Source organism: Pipistrellus hanaki (assembly GCF_964339955.1).
Source record: "Pipistrellus hanaki genome assembly, chromosome: 13".
Lineage (NCBI taxonomy): Eukaryota > Metazoa > Chordata > Mammalia > Chiroptera > Vespertilionidae > Pipistrellus > Pipistrellus hanaki.
The window spans coordinates 58,688,930-58,707,249 of record NC_140515.1 but is presented as its reverse complement, the minus strand read 5'-3'; the positions used below and the strand labels follow the sequence as shown (position 1 = coordinate 58,707,249).

Sequence of the window (18,320 nt, the reverse complement as noted above, 5' to 3'; positions counted from 1 at the left end):
ACATGAACAGAGTCCCAGGGATCCCGCTCAGAACTCAGGCTGTGAGAGTCCTGCGGGGCCCAGTGCACCGCTTTGAATTTGGATGTTGCATCGACATTTTGAGAGGCTCAACTTTGTTCTGGCTGCATCCCGTGTCCACTCCTCTGCTGGCCTTCTCTGTGGACATGGAGTGGTCCATGTTGGGCGCTTTGATACCAGGGAGACCTTGGCCAGTGACTTCCCACAGGTTTCTCAGTAAACTGAGACTTGCCTCCAGCTTGATAAGAATGCAGTTTATTGCAAAGACGCCACGATGTGTGTTTCTTGGAGGAGTTCCCTAGCAAAGCGTCCTCAGTGTGAGGTTCCTGCCCTTTGTCCTGGTCCCTGGTATTACTCGCTGCTGTTTACCTTGCTGACTGGGACGAGCCCATGGCCCTGCCGACCTGACCCACGTGCTTCCTAGTGAGCCTGGCGATTAAGGTGAACCTTTTTTTTTTCCAGTGCTGCCTTAACAATTTCAGGAAAAGACTAAAATGCTTCCGATGTGGAGCGGACAAGTTTGGTAAGCCCGGGCTCGGCTGTTCGGAATGTGCAGTAAGGCCTGACTACTGGGTTGTCTGTGAACGTGAGGGAACGTGCAGGTTTTAGGACATTTAAACAAGTAGCTTGGGTATTTTCCTGAAACCTTGGCCGTAGGTTCGGTAGGTGCTGCCGGTGATGGCGGGGCCAGAGGGCCTTCACTGCCCCGGGGAGCCTGCGTGCCGGGGTGCATCTCCTCTGCCTCTTTAGCCCCCACGTGCCCAGTCTGTGCGTTTCACACTGACCGTGCCAAAGGGCGTGAGGTTCATTATAGCCACGGACATTAAGGCTTTGGGGCGTGAATATATTCCATTACTAAAAACGCACTGGTGAGATGTCCGCTTGTGTTCCGGTGCTGATCTCCCTCCTTCTCCTGCAGACTCGGAGCAGGAAGTGCCCTCTGGAACCACCGAGTCGGTTCAGTCTGTGGACTACTACTGTGACAGTAAGTCAGTCTTCCTGCTGGCCTCCGCGCCCGAGCGTGGCTTCCCTGTCCTCTGGCCCTTCTGCTGCGGGGTGCCCTGCAAAGGTTGGATTTTAGAATCTCCTCCGCGTCAGAGTGAAAGGCACTGGGAACCTCCCCAAACGGACATGTGTCTGTACTTGAACCTGCCTGAAAAGCGCTGGCGGTGGAACACATTTATACGTCATGTGTCTTACACGTCGTGTCTCCTTCGCCCAGCAATCATCCTCCGGAACATCGCCCCGCACACGGTGGTGGACTCCATCATGACCGCGCTGTCCCCCTATGCGTCCTTGGCCGTGAACAACATCCGCCTCATCAAAGACAGGCAGACGCAGCAGAACCGGGGCTTCGCGTTCGTGCAGCTGTCTTCCGCCATGGTGAGGCTCCGTGGAGCCAGCGGGCTCGTGCGGGACCCTGGATTGTGAGCCCAAAGTTCAAGGCCACCTGGCGACGCTGTCGCAGCGCTGAGTCACAGCGGTCGCTGGAGGAGGGCCTGTGGCGCGGGGGGCTGGCGGGAGCCGCAGTGAGGCCTCCAGGCTCGGCTGTGGGTCCACTCCGCATTCCCTCTAACAGCGCGGCGCCTCCTTGTCTGGCGGCGAGGGAGGCGGGTCCTAAGGAGTCCCGGCTGCAGGCGGTTTTAAGAGCAAGCTCTTCCTTCCCAGCGGCCGTGAGGGTGGGCTTTCCAGTCACACGACCGCGCGCTCTCTCCCCTCCCCTCAGGACGCCTCCCAGCTGCTGCAGGTCCTGCAGAGTCTCCACCCGCCTTTGAAAATCGACGGCAAGACTATTGGGGTTGACTTTGCAAAAAGTGCCAGAAAGTGAGTGGCTTCACCATCCTTGTTTCAAACTGCTGTCCGCGCACGCTTGTCCGGGTGCTGTGCGGACGGTCCCCTCGGCCGGGTCTCCACACCGGCCCCTCCCTCCCAGTCCCCCAGGCCGAGAGGGGGCACTTGTCTCCTCTTGGAGCTCGGTGCCTTCTGGCCTCGGGCACCAGTTGCCAGAAAATTGAGAGCAGGACACGGGCGGGGCGGGCCGGGCAGTGGGTGAGTGGCTGTGCAGGCTGCTTCCTCCCGGGATAGCAGCCATGGCTTCGTGTGGTGGGCATGTGGGTTTCCCGTGTCTGGTGTCTGCTCGCCCAGCAGACCCTCATTGGATGGCAGGTTACAAAGTAGAACGGGGACACTTGCCCACTGAGGACTTGGCCCTGAGACCCGTCCCCGTTCTTCACGGTGGCCTTGCTGGCATTGAGGCCTCCTGAGGCTGGAGGGAATCCCTGTGCCCTGGCCTCAGCCTGGCGGGCTGGAGCTTCCTGAGGGGACCACATGGCTGGGTCGTTGTGTTTTAGAGACCTGGTCCTCCCCGATGGCAACCGGGTCAGCGCCTTCTCCGTGGCCAGCACAGCCATCGCTGCCGCCCAGTGGTCGTCCACCCAGGTACGGTCACCCCTCCCCGCGGCCTCGCCTTAGAACCCTTCCTCCTCTCTGCCTGGGTCCACTCAGGCCTGTTTGTGATCCCCAGTCTCAGAGCGGCGAAGGAGGCAGCGTCGACTACAGCTACCTGCAGCCCGGCCAGGACGGCTACGCGCAATACACCCAGGTAGGTGGTGGCTGTGAGCGATCCCACTTCTGGTTCCTGAGGTTCTGGGGACAGCAGCCTTAACGGTGGACTTCTCTTCAGTACTCGCAGGACTACCAACAGTTCTATCAGCAACAAGCTGGAGGGTTGGAATCTGATGCGGCATCTGCATCAGGTAGAAACTTCGTCTCCCTTTTCTCTCTGTCTGAGGAGAGGCACCGCGTTCCAGCGACACCCAGAGCTCCGAGTCCATTCCCGCAGGCCTGGGGGCACGTTCAGGGCTGTCGAGGGGCTGGGAAGATGAGGGTGCTGGTGTCACGGCCTCTTGGAGGGCGTGGCGCGATGAGGGTTCCTTCTTGGCCTCCCCTCTGTCCTGCTCTGTGTGCCCGCGGGGTCAGGGACAGAGTGACCGGAGCCTGGTGCCCAGACATCCCTGGAAGCCTTCGCTTACGTTCTGTTCCGGAATCAGAAAAGCCTCGGAGCTCAATCTCGTCTCCACTCCGGAGCAGAGATGCTCTCCTCTCTCTGTAGCCACCACAGCAGGCTGGCTGCGGTGGGTCTCACTGCAGTAGGGTGTGAGGCGGCGAGCCACAGGGCAGGGCGTGTGTGGAGCCCTTTATGAGACCTGACACTCAGGAGGGCTGGGCATGGCAGTGAAGGCGCTCGGCTCCGGGGGCCATGCTGGCTCTCCCTAACCTGGTGCTTCCGTCACAGGCCCAGCCGTGACCACCACCTCGGCGGCCGTGGTGTCCCAGAGCCCGCAGCTGTACAATCAGACCTCGAATCCACCCAGCTCTCCGGTAAGCTGGCTCCCAGGCACAGCAGGCGCCTGTTGGGGCGACTGTTTTTGCTCTCATGCTGCAAACCCCAACCTTACTTCCGTCTGCCTGATGGCGTTAGATAGCAAAATTGTGTGTGTGTGTGTGTGTGTGTGTGTGTGTGTGTATGTGTGTGGCCCTTCCTCCTGGTGGTGGTGACTGCATCCTAAGAGGCTCTACAGGTGAATTCATCAAAGCTGCTGTTCTTTGCAGACTGAGGAGGCACAGCCGAGCACCAGTGCCAGTACCCAGGCCCCTGCCGCCTCCCCGACTGGAGTAGTTCCCGGGACCAAATACGGTGAGCCACCGGGGGGCTGTGGACAGTTAGAATGTCCTGGTTGTTGCCTTTGCTTAATGAGCTCCTCTCCCTTCGTGCGTGTCAGGGGACGTGGGGGTGTCGGGAGACATGGGGATGTCAGGGGGCGTGGGGAAGACCGGATGGCTGAGTGCAGCGGGCTCCCTGCTGACTAGCTGCTGGCTTGCCTTTGCAGCGGTGCCGGACACGTCCACCTACCAGTACGATGAGTCTTCAGGCTATTACTACGACCCCACCACAGGCCTGTACTACGATCCCAACTCACAGGTAACTGCTCTCCTCCCTTCCACTGGGCACAGCCAGAGCCCTTAGGCCTGGGGGAGGCGTGAGGTGGAGCAGTCCCTGCGCAGGAGCAGGTGATCAGTTTGTTTTAACCTCCACAACATCGAGCCCTGGCCTGTGGGCCATTGGTTGGAGTGTCGTCCTGTACACCAAAGGTGGCGGGTTCAGTCCCAGGTAGGGCCACTTGCAAGAAGCGGGCCATCGCTGTAAGAGAGAAACAGCGATCCATTGCCTCCCGCCCCGACTGGAAATGAAACCCACTGCCTTGGCCTTTGGGGACGATGCTCTAACCACTGAGCCGCCTGGCCAGGGCTCACGGGTTTGTTTTTTGTTTATAGGTTAGAAAACTGTTTTGAGGTATAATATACACGTAAAAATATACACATAAAATATATATACACATATAATACACACATAAAAATGCACAAAACTGAAGTGTGCCGTTCTGAATGTTCACACTCATACACTGACCAGCACTGAGAGGAGAGAACAGCCCTAACACATGGCAAGATCCCCTGCCCCTGGCGGTCAAGATTCCTCTTCTCTACCTACTGTTCTGGCTTCTTACCGTGGATTCTTTGGTCTAGTAACGTTTATAGGTGGCTCTTGACCTTTTTGTAAAGATCCAGCTAGAGCCCCAGAGTGGATAGAGCATCAGCCTATAGACTGAAGGGTCCCAGGTTCGATTCCGGTCAAGGGCACATGCCCGGGTTGCAGGATCAATCCCCAATGGGGGTGTGCAGGAGGCAGCTGATGGTGATTCTCATCACTGATATTTCTGTCTCTCCCTCTCTCCTCTCTTGAGATCAATAAAAATATATATTATTTTTTAAAAAGACCCAGATAGAAGTTTTTAATTGTGTTTTTTCCATATCTTTTTTTTAAATTTTATTTATTTTTTACAGAGAGGAAGAGAGGGATAGAGATTTAGAAACATCGATGAGAGAGAATCATCGATCAGCTGCCTCTTGCACACCCCTATTGGGGATGTGCCGCAACCAACATACATGCCCTTGACCGGAATCGAACCCGGGACCTTTCAGTCTGCAGGCCGACGCTCTATCCACTGAGCCAAATCTTCTATCCAGCTTTGGCCATATCTTCTTTTCTTAATTGCGATAAAATCCACCATTTTAACCATGTAGAGTGTCCAGTCCGGTGGTGGTGTGTGCTTTCAGTGTATCATGTCCTCGGCGATCACCGCCGTCTGGTTCCAGGACGTGTCATCCCATGGGAGCTTGTGCCCGTTAGGCAGCCGCTCCCTGGTCCCTCGCCCCGGTAACTCTGCTCCTGCCTCTGGGTTTGCCTGGTCTCCACGTTTCAGACAAATGGAACCAGATGTGACCTTTGTGTCCAGCTTCTTTTCTTAGCATCTCTGTTTTCTCGAGGGGAGAAGTTAGCAGGTTTGCGGAGTGGCGTTTTATTTTCGGTGGTGTATGTGATTTTAAAGAGGAAACGCGGCTTTAACACTCCATAAATAAAACTGTCCTGATCAGGAGCTGGAGCTAGAGAACACAGGAGAAGTGCTTTTAACGGGAACTTGCATGCAGTGAGGTGTGAGGCTGAGGGCGCTGAGCAGGCCGAGTCTGCGGACTGCCTCTGCCTCTCTGTGAATTCTGACCCTTCCTGGGCCGCTCTCCTTGCTGGACACCAAGTGTGGCCTATGTCTGACCCTCCCCACTCCCCAGCGAGAGACACAGCAGACCCGGCTCTGGGTCCCCGTGAGCAGGTAGAGTGACGGCCGAGGGAACAGAGGAGAGAGAGGTGCCACCTCTGCTGGGCAGCTCGTCCTTCCCGCGGTCCAGAGCAGTTCCTGCACCCGCTCTGCCTCCGGGCACCGAGCTGTGTCTGCAGCCTGGGCTTGGTGGCCTCGGTCCCAGTGCTCACGTCTGAACCGTGCTGGCTGGTCCATCGTCCTCACCCGCCACAGCACGCCGCTCCCCTGATTTATGTTTTTTAAAAATAACTCTGTGGAGTCTTTTGAAAATGATTTAAGTTGGCTGTCTGACGGCAGAGCGTCTGTGTCACTGTGTCTGTTTCCAGTACTACTACAACTCGCTGACGCAGCAGTACCTGTACTGGGACGGCGAGAAGGAGACCTACGTGCCGGCCGCCGAGGCCAGCGCGCACCAGCAGGCGGGCCTGCCTCCTGCCAAGGAGGGGAAGGAGAAGAAGGAGAAGCCCAAGAGCAAGACTGCCCAGCAGGTGAGGCTCCCCGTGCCGGGCAACATATCCGCTTCACTTAGATTCTTTTTCCTTAATTTTACTTGTTGACTTTTAGAGAGGAGGAGGGCATCCATTTGTTGTACCGCCTATTTGCACATGCATTGGTTCTCCTGTATGTGCCCTGACCGGGGATCAAACCTGCAACCTAGCATATGGGGACGGCGCTCTGACAGCTTAGCTGCCCGGCTGGGCGAGGGTTTTGCGATGTTTAGCGGTGCCAGCCCTGTCTGTCCGTTTCCCTGGGCACGGGCCATCTGGGCTGAGCCTGGACCGGTGTCCGTGGGGAGGTTTGCAGTCAGAAGCAGGAGCAGAGCGGCTCTGTTCAGAGCACGCGGCTGAGATAGGACCCTGACGCAGCATTCCGAGCGTCTCTGCCTGAATGTCTCTGCTGGTCTGGACAGATCGCCAAAGACATGGAGCGCTGGGCGAAGAGCCTGAACAAGCAGAAGGAGAACTTCAAGAACAGCTTCCAGCCCGTCAGCTCCTCGCGGGAAGAGGAGAGGCGGGAGAGTGCCGCGGCCGACGCAGGCTTCGCGCTCTTCGAGAAGAAGGTGAGGGCGGCGGGGCAAGGAGGGCGGGCGGGCGCTGGGCACCTGGGACACGAGGCTAATGGCTGCTGCGTCCCCCAGGGAGCCTTGGCCGAGAGGCAGCAGCTCATCCCCGAACTGGTGCGGAACGGAGACGAGGAGAACCCCCTGAAGGTGAGGCGCTCGCCAGCGTTCACAGACGGCGTCTGTGTCAGTGTCTGTCTCCCGGCCCTGTGACCCCCGCTTCACAGGACGTGGGAGGTGGCCTCTGGGTGGGTGGGTGGGTGGGTGGGTGGGTGGCGGCGGCTTCTGCACAGACTGGTGCTCGTAGTTGGTGTTCCCTGAGGAGCAGGCCTGATGGGACAGGAAGGGGGCCTGAGTGTCTAAGCTCAGCTCTTCGCATTTTATTGCGTTTGTAAGAGCTGTGGGTGTGGGAAGGAAATTCAGGAGAAACGTGTGTGACCTTGGAGAGTGTGTGAGCCTCACTGGGGATATTTCCCCGTTGATTTCTAAAGAGTGAAGGGGGGGGGGGAAGCATAGATGTGAGGCTCCCATCCATTGGCTGCCTCCCACGCACACATCCAGGCTGGGGATTGAACCTGTGACCCTTCAGAGCGCAGGCTGGTGCTCTAACCACCTAGCAACATCAGCCGCAGCTAGAAACATCTCTACGTGCTAGATAATTGGTCTGTGGGGCTGTTTCTCTGATCTGTTTTGGGGGTTTCCTGTACCATCATGGTCTGAAGACAGCCATCTGGGAACTGTTCGCGGGCCACATGGTCGGTGCCAGCAAGGCTGTCCCCAGCACGGGCCCTGGCTGCTCCCTGCACTTGGGTGCGGGGTGGGTGACCTAAGGAGCTGCGCAGAGCCGCGGGTGTGCAGTACTGCCTGCAGGTGCTAGCTGTACCTGCCATTGTCCTCCTCTCGTCCCCAGAGGGGCCTGGTGGCTGCGTACAGCGGGGACAGTGACAACGAAGAGGAGCTGGTGGAGAGGCTGGAGAGTGAGGAGGAGAAGCTGGCCGACTGGAAGAAGATGGCCTGCCTGCTCTGCCGGCGCCAGTTCCCGAACAAGGACGCGCTGGTCCGGCACCAGCAGCTCTCCGACTTGCACAAGGTACGCTTCCCCCAGCTCCGGGCAGGAGGGCGGCCAGCGTGGGGGCTGGCTGTGAAAGCGCAGTGGGTGCCCACAGTGCGTGATTGCCTTTTTACACTTTTTTCTTCATTGTGAAGCGGGGAGAAAGAGAAACATCAGTGATGAGAGAGAATCATTGATCGGCTGCCTTCTGCACAGCCTTACTGGGGATCGAGCCCACAACTTGGGTACGAGCCTTTGACCAGACTCGAACCAGGGACCCTTCAGTCTGCAGGCTGATGCTCGATCCACTGAGCCACACCAGCCCGGGCTGTGATTGCCTTTTAGAGGCTGCTCCTGGTCACCGGCGGCTGCAGGCACCGCGGGGCCCTTCCGGACCTCTGCACCGAAGAGGGTTGTGAGCTGCTCGCTGGCAGGGGTCTCGCCTGTAGTTCGTACCAATCAGCACCTGAAGCGCAGTGACGGGTCTGGGCCGGCCTGGAGTGCGGGGAGGGGCACGGGCCCAGGCACCCGCTCTGATTTCCTGCCGGCTCGAGCCGAGAACACGGCAGACGGGGGTGACGGTAGATGTTTCATATGAGGATGGTCTGTGTTCTTAACTGTCACTTCTTCCCTAGCAAAACATGGACATCTACCGGCGGTCCAGACTGAGTGAGCAGGAGCTGGAGGCCTTGGAGCTGCGGGAGAGAGAGGTGAGCGGCGTGGGCCCTGGAGAAGGTCTGGGGTCTCCGCCTTCAGCTCTCATTGGTGCACTGGGTTCAGGCCCCAGGGGAAAGGCTCGTGTAGACTGGACCCAGGCTGCACGTGCTCCGAGCCTTTATGGTCCCTTCAGGAGGGGGCACTGCTCTCGCGTCCTGAATGCCAAGTACTTGCAGGGAAGGCCCTGGGTGTGAGGAAGGAGCAGGAGGCTCTGGCCTGGCCGGGCGCCTTCCTGGGCTACGCTGAAGCTTCACATTAGGCCCGGGGCAGCGGGCCTAAGTGACGGCAGGGGAGGTGGAGGAAGCAGTGGCTGGGCTCAGGCGGGCAGGAGAAGCCTGTGCAGCCAGCCATGGGCAGGGAGAATGGAAGCCTGTAGATTAGAAATGAACCCGAGGGCCCTGGCTGATTGTGGATAGAGCGTTGGACTACACACTGAAGGGTCCCAGGTTCGATTCCAGTCAAGAGCCACAGGCCTGGATTGCAAGCTCAATCCCCAGTAGGGGGCGTGCAGGAAGCAGCCGATCAATGATTCTCTCTCATAATTGATGTTTCCATCTCTCTCTCCCTCTCTGAAATCAATAAAAATATATTTTAAAAGAAATAAAGAAATGAACCAGTAGGCAAATTACTTGAAATTCCTCCACAAGTAATTGGGAGGTTCTGTGGTGAGGGGGCTTGTTGTCTGTTTTGTAGTGTTCCTGTTCTCCCACGGTTCATGGCGCAGCTCCCCAGGGACGGCGGCGGGGCTCTGGCGGGGGTGGCCTGTCCCAGTGCCGAGGGGAGAGCACGGCTCTCTCTTCCTCCCCCAGGACCGTGCGGGCCGAGACACGTGGGGGCACTAAGCCTGCCCGTTGGGACAGAGCTCTCCACAGGGCCCAGCGCTGTTTCTCAGGCCGCTGGGGGGCCTGGGGTGGCCGCTGGCGGAAGCTGGAGTCCCAGCTGTGTGTGTTCTCACGCAGATGAAGTACCGCGACCGCGCCGCCGAGAGACGGGAGAAGTACGGCATCCCCGAGCCGCCGGAGCCCAAGCGCAAGAAGCAGCTGGACGCCGGCACCGTGTATGTGTCGTGAGCGCGTCCCGCCTCCCCGCGGGCTCCAGCCCCAAGTAACTCTGTGTTTGCCGCTGGCAGGAATTACGAGCAGCCCACCAAGGACGGCATCGACCACAGTAACATTGGCAACAAGATGCTGCAGGCCATGGGCTGGCGGGAAGGCTCGGGCCTGGGGAGGAAGTGTCAAGGCATCACAGCCCCCATCGAGGTGAGCGGGCGGGGCTCCGGGGCCGGGCAGTGACCAGCGGTCCCCCCCGAGGGGTCCTGCTCCCTGCGCCTCCTGACCCGGCCTCTCCTGGGTCTTGGTGCCGTAGGGTAGACCTGTCTTCTCCTGAGGACTGTATGCTCTCTGTCCTTGGTTGTAACAAACCGGTAGCCGCCACTGGGCTATTGGAAGGTATCGTGCTTTCATTTCTCTCTAGGTGGCTGTGGTTAGGTTTAAGGCAGGTTACATGCAGTAGGGTTTTGTCCACGAGAAGAAATCCTTTAGTTGGTCGGAGCTGAGATTGAGATTCGATCCCAGATCAGGTCGGGGCACCCTCCGCTGGCCTTCTAGACAAGACCCCTTGGTCACCTCCCCCTGCCCCCTGCACCACCGCTGAGGTCACACCTTTCAGGCCGGTCTGCAGGGAGCTGTGCTGGCGCCAGGCCGCCCTGCCGTGGTCTGAGCCCATAATTACCGGCCTGCCCGTCTTCGGTCGAGCTTGAGGCCAGTTGTCGGCGCCGATGCTTGCTCAGCAGGCACTGGGCGCGGGGGCGGGGTGGCTCAGTCTGCCTGTCGCCTGGGCCCTTCTATTCCTCAGTCCCTGTACCTGCTCCGGTCTCCAGTGCAGAAGCCTGGTCTCTGGCGCCGGGCAGGTGTTGCTGCCGGGCAGGGAGTGGGCTGGACGAGGGCGTGGAGCGGCCCATCGCCTGCCAGCCGCTGACCGCAGTTTTCTGTCCCCAGGCTCAAGTCCGGCTAAAAGGCGCTGGCCTCGGGGCCAAGGGCAGCGCGTACGGACTGTCGGGTACGGACTCCTACAAGGATGCTGTCCGCAAGGCCATGTTCGCCCGGTTCACGGAGATGGAGTGAGGCTCCGGGGAGAGCGTGGAGCTCCGGGCACGGACGCCGCCATCCCTCCTGTCACCAGGGCACGCCTGGCTGTCCCCCCCGAGCCTCCGGCTGTGGTGGACGGCCTTCCTCGTTGCTGCCGGAGGCTCACCGAGGGACTCTTTTCTACTCCGTGTACATAGTGTCCGTGCTGTCTCCTGTGCAGCCTGTGCGGCCGCGGCCCGCTCCCGGGGCGTGGGGCGCCCGAGGCCGTGTGGACACCAAAGCCACCGCAGTGTTTGTTGTGTTTTTTTGTCTGTGTTTTTGGCAGAAGCCTGTGTATATTTGTATATTAAACATTTGTACAGAATTTTGGAAGATTTTCAGTCTAGTTGCCAAGTCTGGCTTCTTTACAAAAGAAATACCTTGGAAAACGAGTGGCTGTGTGTCTTCATTCCGGGAGGCCTGGGGATGACAGAGGTGCTGTTTACACCATTGTCCATGCTCTGCTCATGCTCAGATGATTTCCTCGTTGTAGTTTACACTCAATATTTTACTATATTTTACTTCCTTACTTTAAGAAATACATTTTATTTTTAGAGAGGAAGGGAGGGGGGGGGAGGTAGGAACATCAGTGATGAGAGAATCATTGATTGGCTGCCTCTAATATGCCCCACACTGGGCATCTATCAAGCCTGCAACCTGGGCTTGTGCCAGTGACCAGAATCGAACCTAGGACCCTTCCGTCTACAGGCCGACGCTCTATCCACTGAGCCACACCAGCCAAGGCCAATATATTTTAAAATGATTTTGGGGGGGAGCAAGAGTGGAACGTGGATAAGGGAAATATGAGTCGCCTCCTGTACACGCCTGACGGGTGAGCCTGCGGCCCCAGCCCAGCCACGGCAGCCTGGCCACGTCCGCTGTTTGTTAGTTTGGGTGGACAGTGGAATGGCAGAGGGTCGTATACTTGACTGTTCTCCGGTTCAGATTTTAGTTTTAAAACTTTGTGGAAATGCCGTCAACTGAGCTCTCCACATCTGGCCTCTGGAGACCAGCAAGTGTGCCCATTTGTGCTCTCCAGACTCCAGACTTCTAGGGGGGCGGGGGGCGTCAGCCCCGCAGGCCATGACAGGTGACGCCTGGCCGGCCCCACCCTCTGCACCGAAACTGCTGCGGGGTGCAGGGGCCATGCAGTTCCCGTCATTTCCCAGCAAGACCAGAGGGGAGCTGGTGATGGGACGCCCATGCTGCCCTCCGGCCGGACTGGGTGCTGGGCGCCACGTGACGTGGTAGGTGTGGGGGGCTTGTTCGGACAAAAACGTGGCTTGTGGATGGTCCCCTTTCCCTGTTTCAGGCAGGAAAGAAGGGCTCAGAGGGATTGAATCCCGCTTTGCTAGCCACATGTGTTGGCACGTGCAGAAGCCCTGAGTCTGGGCTTCAGGGAGTGAGGCTCCGGAGCCCACACAGGGAGCCCCCGGAGCCCCCCGAACCTGAGTAAGTCAGGCAGCTGTTAGACACGGACAGCCGCCCGGGGGGCTCGGCAAAGGCCCAGGGACCGGGCCTCGCAGCCCCGGGAATCAACCGCTGCTCTGGCCGCTCCACGCCAGGAGGGGCCTCAACCTGCCCCGCCCCGGAGCTCAGCCCCTTTCTCGGGTCCTAGGCCCCTTGGACTGGGCCACAGCGTCTGCGTCAGCACCGCAGAGGCTGCCTGTGGACATGGGCCGTGTCTGCCCCTCGGGGAGCCTCAGGCCCTCCTGCCTCTGCCCGCTCCTCAGCCACCTGCACCCCATGCACAGCCACGGACTGCGGCCTCATCGCCCCTGACCCAGCACCCCCTTCCCGGGGCCGGGCCTGGCCCCGTCTCCTGTGAGACCATCTCCCAGAGATCCTGAGGGCCTGGAGCCCAAGCCCCAAGGGCCAGCCGTCCCCCAGCAGCTCCAGGTCATTTCCAGCCAGTACGGGTGGGCTGTGTCCGGCCATGCCCTGCTCCGCCCACCCTCGGAGCCCTGCGCTGACCGCCTCAGGGAAACCCAGATCCCGAAGTGGAAGGTCGCCTGTGAACTCGCGGGAACCTCCAGGGGCTCCAAGCCCGGCCTGCCCTTGACTGGGACAGCTGCCGCCGCGGCTTTGAGGGCCGTCCAGGAGCAGCTGCGTGGCCGCGCATCAAACGAGTGTAAAGCCCAGAGGAGCAGCCAGGCCTGAGCTAAGCTCCCCAGGCACGCAGGCCGGCTGGGGGTCTCAAGGGCGCCCGGAGCCCAGCCACCCTGGCTCCGGGGGGCGAGTGCCCTCAGAGGCAGGCGGGGTGTGCGTGGGGGGGGCGTTGGGGGGGAGATTGCCCAGACGGGACCCTGGAGGAGGCGGCTGTGTCGCTAGTGGCCACCAGGTGGCAGCACTCCATCACCTATGGGACAAGGCTGGGTGCAGGTGGGGTGGGAGGGCTCTCACCGGTCCGGGCGCTGAGCTTCCCAGGGTCTTTGGGATTCGGGGAAGCCTGGCTGGAACCCCGCCTGGAAGCCCTCCCCCAGGGGCGCCCTGGCTGGCAGGGTAGCTTTTGCTCAGCTGAGGAGCCGCAGCCAGGCTGCACTAAGTGCTTCAGTCTCTCACAGTCTCTCCGCAGACCTGTCGATAAAAGGCATTCCTGCCCTCACACTCCTGCCCTCTGCCTGATGGTGATTCACACACTCACTCCCCTGGCAGGCCCACAGGGACCCACCGCCATCAGCGGCCACGGGCTGAGCTGCCAGGGCTCTCAGATGGAGACAGGGGGTGCCACTGCGCTGACCCGGCCTCCCAAAACAGGGGGGAGGGGGTCCCAGCAGAAGGTTCAAGCCAGGAGCACCACCCCCATCCCACTTAGTCCCTGCACCACTTTCATCTGGTTCATTTTTTTAATATACTTTTATTGATTTCCTAGAAGAAGGGAGCCAGAGAGAGAACCATCAGTGATGAGAGAGAATCATGGCTGCCTCCTGCATGTCCCCACTGGGGATGGAGCCCGCAACCCAGGCATGTGCCCTGACCGGGATTCCAACCTGGTTCATAGGTCAACACTCAACCACTGAGCCACACGGGCCAGGCCATCTGGTTTAAAAAGGAAACTGAGGCTCAGAGAAGAGCAGCTGCCGAGGCTCCCAGGTTGGGAAGCGCTGAGCCTGGTTCTGCCCCAGGTGTGCCCCCCCGCACCCCCCTCCCCCCGCTGGCCCGGAGCCTAGGGCGCCACGGGGTGAAGATGGCCCCGCTGCGGGCACAGGGCCGGCTCCGGCTGCGGACAGGAGCGCTCCCGCTCTGTGCTGAGCACGGAGGCGCTCACGGGATGCCCGCCCCCACCCCAGTGCCCTGGGGAGAGAGAGACAGGCAGGGAGAGGCAGGAAAAAAGACAACTGCAGACAAAGCGGGCCCGGAGGATGCTGGGAAGCGGAGCGGAAAGGTCTGAGCTGCTGGGGCGGGAGGAGGCTGCGGGGACAAGATAAGGCAGGGCGGGGGCCGCTGGGTCTGGGGGAGTCGGATCTCTCCAGCCCCGGCCGCCGCCAGATAAGAGGGCCCAGGACAGCCAAGCAGCGGCCGTGAATGCCGCACGCGGATGGCAGCCAGGCTGCAGCCGCAGCGGGGGGAAGGAGGAGCCAGGAGCCGCGCCAGGACCCCTGCCCGCTCCCCTGCCCGCACAGGCCGGGCCCCTGCTCCAGGCAGGTCCCACCCCCCAAGTCTGTCCGGACAGAGCAGCTGGAGTATGGTTCATGGATGAAGCCCCTTTACCTGGGCCTGGGGGTGGGGCGGAGGCTGGGTTCGGTGCCCAGGATGCCCTGTCAAGATGTGTGGGCCCAGCAGGCAAGGTTGGGCTCGATCCTGACTCGTGGGGGCACCGTCCTCCTTGGTGGGGCCGAGGGGCAGCCCGCTGCACCCCAGGCACACGCGTGCACCCACAGGCCTGCAAGTCGTCCGCGCAGGCGTGTCTCCCAGCACTGAGGCGTGTGCTGGGGTGGGACACGCAGCTGCCTGCACTCCCGGCCTCCCCCGCCCATGGTGAAACCTGCAGGCTCCCCGATACCCTCCGGGGCCACCCGCCCGGGCAGCCAGGTGGGCCGAGCACCGGGTGCACCGCAGCCCGAGGCCGGGAGCGCGGGAGGGAGGGAGAAGGCAGCTGGAGCCGGGCTGGGAAGGAAGGGCCGCGGGGCACGGGTACACGCAGGCTCACGCACGCAGTCACTGGGGCTCCCTCCTCCCCCCCGAGGCGGATCTTGGGGTTCCACCCCCACCAGGCTCCTGGGCTCGGCTCGGGCCCACTGCTCAGCCCCAGGCTCCGCGGCAGGCGGGGCGGGAGCCGAGGAGGGCGTGTGCTCCCCAGGTGGCTTGGCTCCGCTCAGAGCCTGCCCTTCCGGCACCTGCAGCCTCCGCTGGCGGGGGGAGAAGGAGCAGCCCCCGTGCAGACGGGGAAACTGAGGCTCCGAGCGGGCAGCAGCCAGCTGGCTGCCGTGTCCATCCGCAGCGCGAGGGCACCAGGGCGGCCGCCTCTGCCCTTGCCATCTCCCCCGGTGGGGTCCTAGCCCCCCAGGCGGGCTGTGCCAGCCCCTCCGATTGGGATGGACTGGGGTGGACTGGGATGAACTGGGATGGACGGGGGTGGACTGGGGTGGACTGGGATGGACGGAGATGGGCGGGGGTGGACTGGGATGGACGGGGATGGACTGGGATGGACTGGGATGGACGGGGATGGACGGGGATGGACTGGGGTGGACTGGGATGGACTGGGGTGGACGGGGATGGACTGGGATGGACGGGGATGGACGGGGATGGACTGGGATGGACTGGGGTGGACGGGGATGGACTGGGATGGACGGGGGTGGACTGGGATGGACTGGGATGGACGGGGGTGGACTGGGATGGACGGGGATGGGCGGGGGTGGACTGGGATGGACGGGGATGGACTGGGATGGACTGGGATGGACGGGGGTGGACTGGGATGGACTGGGATGGACGGGGGTGGACAGGGATGGACGGGGGTGGACTGGGATGGACTGGGATGGACGGGGGTGGACGGGGATGGACGGGGATGGGCGGGGGTGGACTGGGATGGACGGGGATGGACTGGGGTGGACGGGAATGGACGGGGGTGGACTGGGATGGACGGGGATGGACGGGGATGGGCGGGGGTGGATTGGGATGGACGGGGGTGGACTGGGATGGACAGGGATGGACGGGGATGGACGGGGGTGGACGGGGATGGACTGGGATGGACTGGGGTGGACGGGAATGGACGGGGGTGGACTGGGATGGACTGGGATGGACGGGGGTGGACTGGGATGGACTGGGATGGACGGGGGTGGACTGGGATGGACGGGGATGGGCGGGGGTGGACTGGGATGGACGGGGGTGGACTGGGATGGACGGGGATAGACTGGGATGGACTGGGATGGACGGGGATGGACGGGGATGGACGGGGATGGACTGGGGTGGTCGGGGGTGGACGGGGATGGACTGGGATGGACGGGACCTCGGCCTCCTCCCGGACCGGCACCGCGGCCGGCTCGGACCAGCCCCCTGGCGGCGGCGGCCCCGGCCTCAGGCGGAGGAGCAGCAGCGCCCACCCCCCTCTGGTTCTCATTAATGTAAATGAAGTCTGCGAGCCAGCCGCTCCCGATGGAAAGCGTTCCTGGAATTTGAGCGCACGAGGTGGGTGGGGGCACCCGCGTTCACTCCTGTGCGGCCGGCGGGGGCTGGGCACCCCGGGCCGTCCCTCAGGACAGTCCCCCGCGGCGCTGGCCGCCCGGGACCGGCTGTGGCCCGGGCTCAGCCTGAGGGGGCGGCCGGGCCGGAAACGGGGCCCCGGACGCCGTGAGCGGGGAGGGCCGGGGCTGGGTCCCGCTGGCGGGCGGCTGTCCCTCCGGGGGCTCCGTCCTGGTGGGAGGGGGACCCGGCGGCAGGACCTCTGAACGCCCCCCTCTGGGAGGCACCCCTCTCCCGCCCGCCTCACCCCAGAGCTGCCAGGACAACTGGCTCCCCGGCTCTGGGGCCGAGGGGCTGTGACGGGGGGCCCAGGCGGTGGGGAGGGTGGGCGAGGGGCCGGCCCCCGGATGCCTGTTCTGCGCCCGGCGCGGGCTCTGCCTGGGGGCCGGGACGTGGGCTGTGGCTCGGGCGGCAGGTCTAGGGTTTCAGTGCCTCCAGGTGCGCGCCGGCCGGAGGCCTGGCAGGCTGGGGGGGCTCAGGAAGGGGAGGGGGCCGGGGGGCTCGGGAGGGAAAGGGGCCCTAAGGGGGCGGCGGGGGGGCAGGGGCGCGGGGAGGGGCGGCCCGGAGGGTGCAGGCGCCGAGCGGGCTCCGCGGGGACAATGGCTGACAGCCTCCTGCCCACACCTGCCGGCGTGGGGGAGGGGCCTGACCCACTTACCGCCTTCCCGGCTGCTAACGAGCTCCCGGGGCTGCGCCTGCGGCCTCCCTTCCCCCAGCCCCTCGTTAGCGTTAGCGCCGGTGCTCCCGCTCAGGCCCTTCCCGCAGCGCCTGCGGCCGTGCGGAGGCTCCGGCCCACAGGTGCCCTCTGCCAGGCTCCCGCCCAGGACCCGCGGTGCGGGCGGTGAGCACCGGGTGACTCCGGGGCACAAGGAGGCCGAGGCGGCCAGGAGGGGCTCCTCCGGGTGAGGGGTCCCTCTGGGTGACGGGGTGCTGCTGCCGGGGGCACAGCTCGGAGGGCTGAGGGGGTGTGGGGCGCAGTCTGCGTGGCTCGGGAGAGGGTGTGAGCTCAGCTCCGATGGCCTGTGCCGGGAGCACCCTCTGCAGAGCCAGGGCCCTGCGGGAGCACCCCTGGGAGGACCATGGGGGCAGGAGGTGGCTGCCCAGTCTGGGCCCCTGTGAGTGGGGAGCAGAGCCCCCAGCACCCCCTATGGGAGGGGGTCCTGGGTGGCAGGGAGTCTGGTGGCTGGAGCACGCCCAGTGTCCCCGGCTGCTGGGTGTCCCGCTGTCCATCTGTCCCCGCTCCCAGCACCCTCATTAGGAACGGGCCCAGCTCCTCTGGCCCGTCTGCCCGCCCCCCCCCCCCCCACGCCAGCTGCAGGCCTGGCCCTGGAGCCGATAAATATTTATGACGAGACGAGCTGGACCTGCGGGCCGGCCCAAACCTTTGTCCCGAGAGCCGGGGCCACAGCCACAGCGGGCAGAGCGGGTCCTGGGGTCCTGGGTTCGGGGTCGGGGTGAGCCTGGCTAGACAGGCGGGGGGCCCCTGGCAGCGCCGGGAAGCCCCTGGTACCGGTGCCCAGCCCAGCCTCAGAAGGACCACGGCCCCTCTGGCTGCAGGTGGAGGCTGAGGCGACGGCAGGGCGGGCTCCTCGGCTCCAGGCCGCGCACCGTGCCCCGTGGTGACGGGGCAGCGCCCACCAGCCGGGCTGCAGACTGCACCGCTGGGAGGTGGGAGCGGAGAGGCCCCTGCTCTGAAGGGTCGGCCGCCGTGGGAAGCGGGTTGAGGCCAGAGGCCAGGTCGTCCCCGGAGCTGTGCCCGCAGCCCTGTGTGCGCCGCGTGCCCGGGCGTGGCGGTGAGAGGCGTGGCCGGGGTGCACCGGGCCCACCCATGGAGGCAGGTCAGGCCGGCGCCCTTCCACCGCCACGGCTCCAGCTGCCCCGGCCGGGTGGTCAGTGCCCGGCCCCCGGGATGCTGGGGGCACGGCCTGCCAGGTGCGGGCCCAGGAGGGTTTCTG

General features: G+C 62.8%; 2 protein-coding genes across 3 annotated transcripts in view; one reads left to right on the top strand and one right to left on the bottom strand.

The window, feature by feature from the left end:
• RBM5 (RNA binding motif protein 5) overlaps window positions 1–11,027 on the top strand; it is a 22,077-nt gene extending 11,050 nt beyond the window's left edge. For both annotated transcript variants that reach the window (XM_084902400.1, XM_084902399.1), the window contains exons 8-25: window positions 481–541; window positions 938–1,003; window positions 1,241–1,401; window positions 1,745–1,842; window positions 2,370–2,457; window positions 2,543–2,620; window positions 2,702–2,774; window positions 3,314–3,399; window positions 3,631–3,715; window positions 3,909–4,000; window positions 6,059–6,220; window positions 6,643–6,792; window positions 6,871–6,942; window positions 7,703–7,882; window positions 8,479–8,553; window positions 9,520–9,617; window positions 9,690–9,819; window positions 10,558–11,027. In XM_084902400.1, coding sequence (XP_084758526.1) covers window positions 481–541; window positions 938–1,003; window positions 1,241–1,401; window positions 1,745–1,842; window positions 2,370–2,457; window positions 2,543–2,620; window positions 2,702–2,774; window positions 3,314–3,399; window positions 3,631–3,715; window positions 3,909–4,000; window positions 6,059–6,220; window positions 6,643–6,792; window positions 6,871–6,942; window positions 7,703–7,882; window positions 8,479–8,553; window positions 9,520–9,617; window positions 9,690–9,819; window positions 10,558–10,683 — 1,881 coding nt within the window. In that variant the 3' untranslated portion in view covers window positions 10,684–11,027. The remainder of the gene's footprint in view (window positions 1–480; window positions 542–937; window positions 1,004–1,240; window positions 1,402–1,744; window positions 1,843–2,369; window positions 2,458–2,542; window positions 2,621–2,701; window positions 2,775–3,313; window positions 3,400–3,630; window positions 3,716–3,908; window positions 4,001–6,058; window positions 6,221–6,642; window positions 6,793–6,870; window positions 6,943–7,702; window positions 7,883–8,478; window positions 8,554–9,519; window positions 9,618–9,689; window positions 9,820–10,557) is intronic.
• The window catches only part of TRAIP (TRAF interacting protein), a 164,651-nt gene extending 148,289 nt beyond the window's left edge, over window positions 1–16,362 (bottom strand). Inside the window, exon 1 of the mRNA XM_084902419.1 lies at window positions 16,358–16,362. The gene's annotated coding sequence lies outside the window, so the exon portion shown is untranslated. The remainder of the gene's footprint in view (window positions 1–16,357) is intronic.
• Window positions 16,363–18,320: the final 1,958 nt, after the last annotated feature.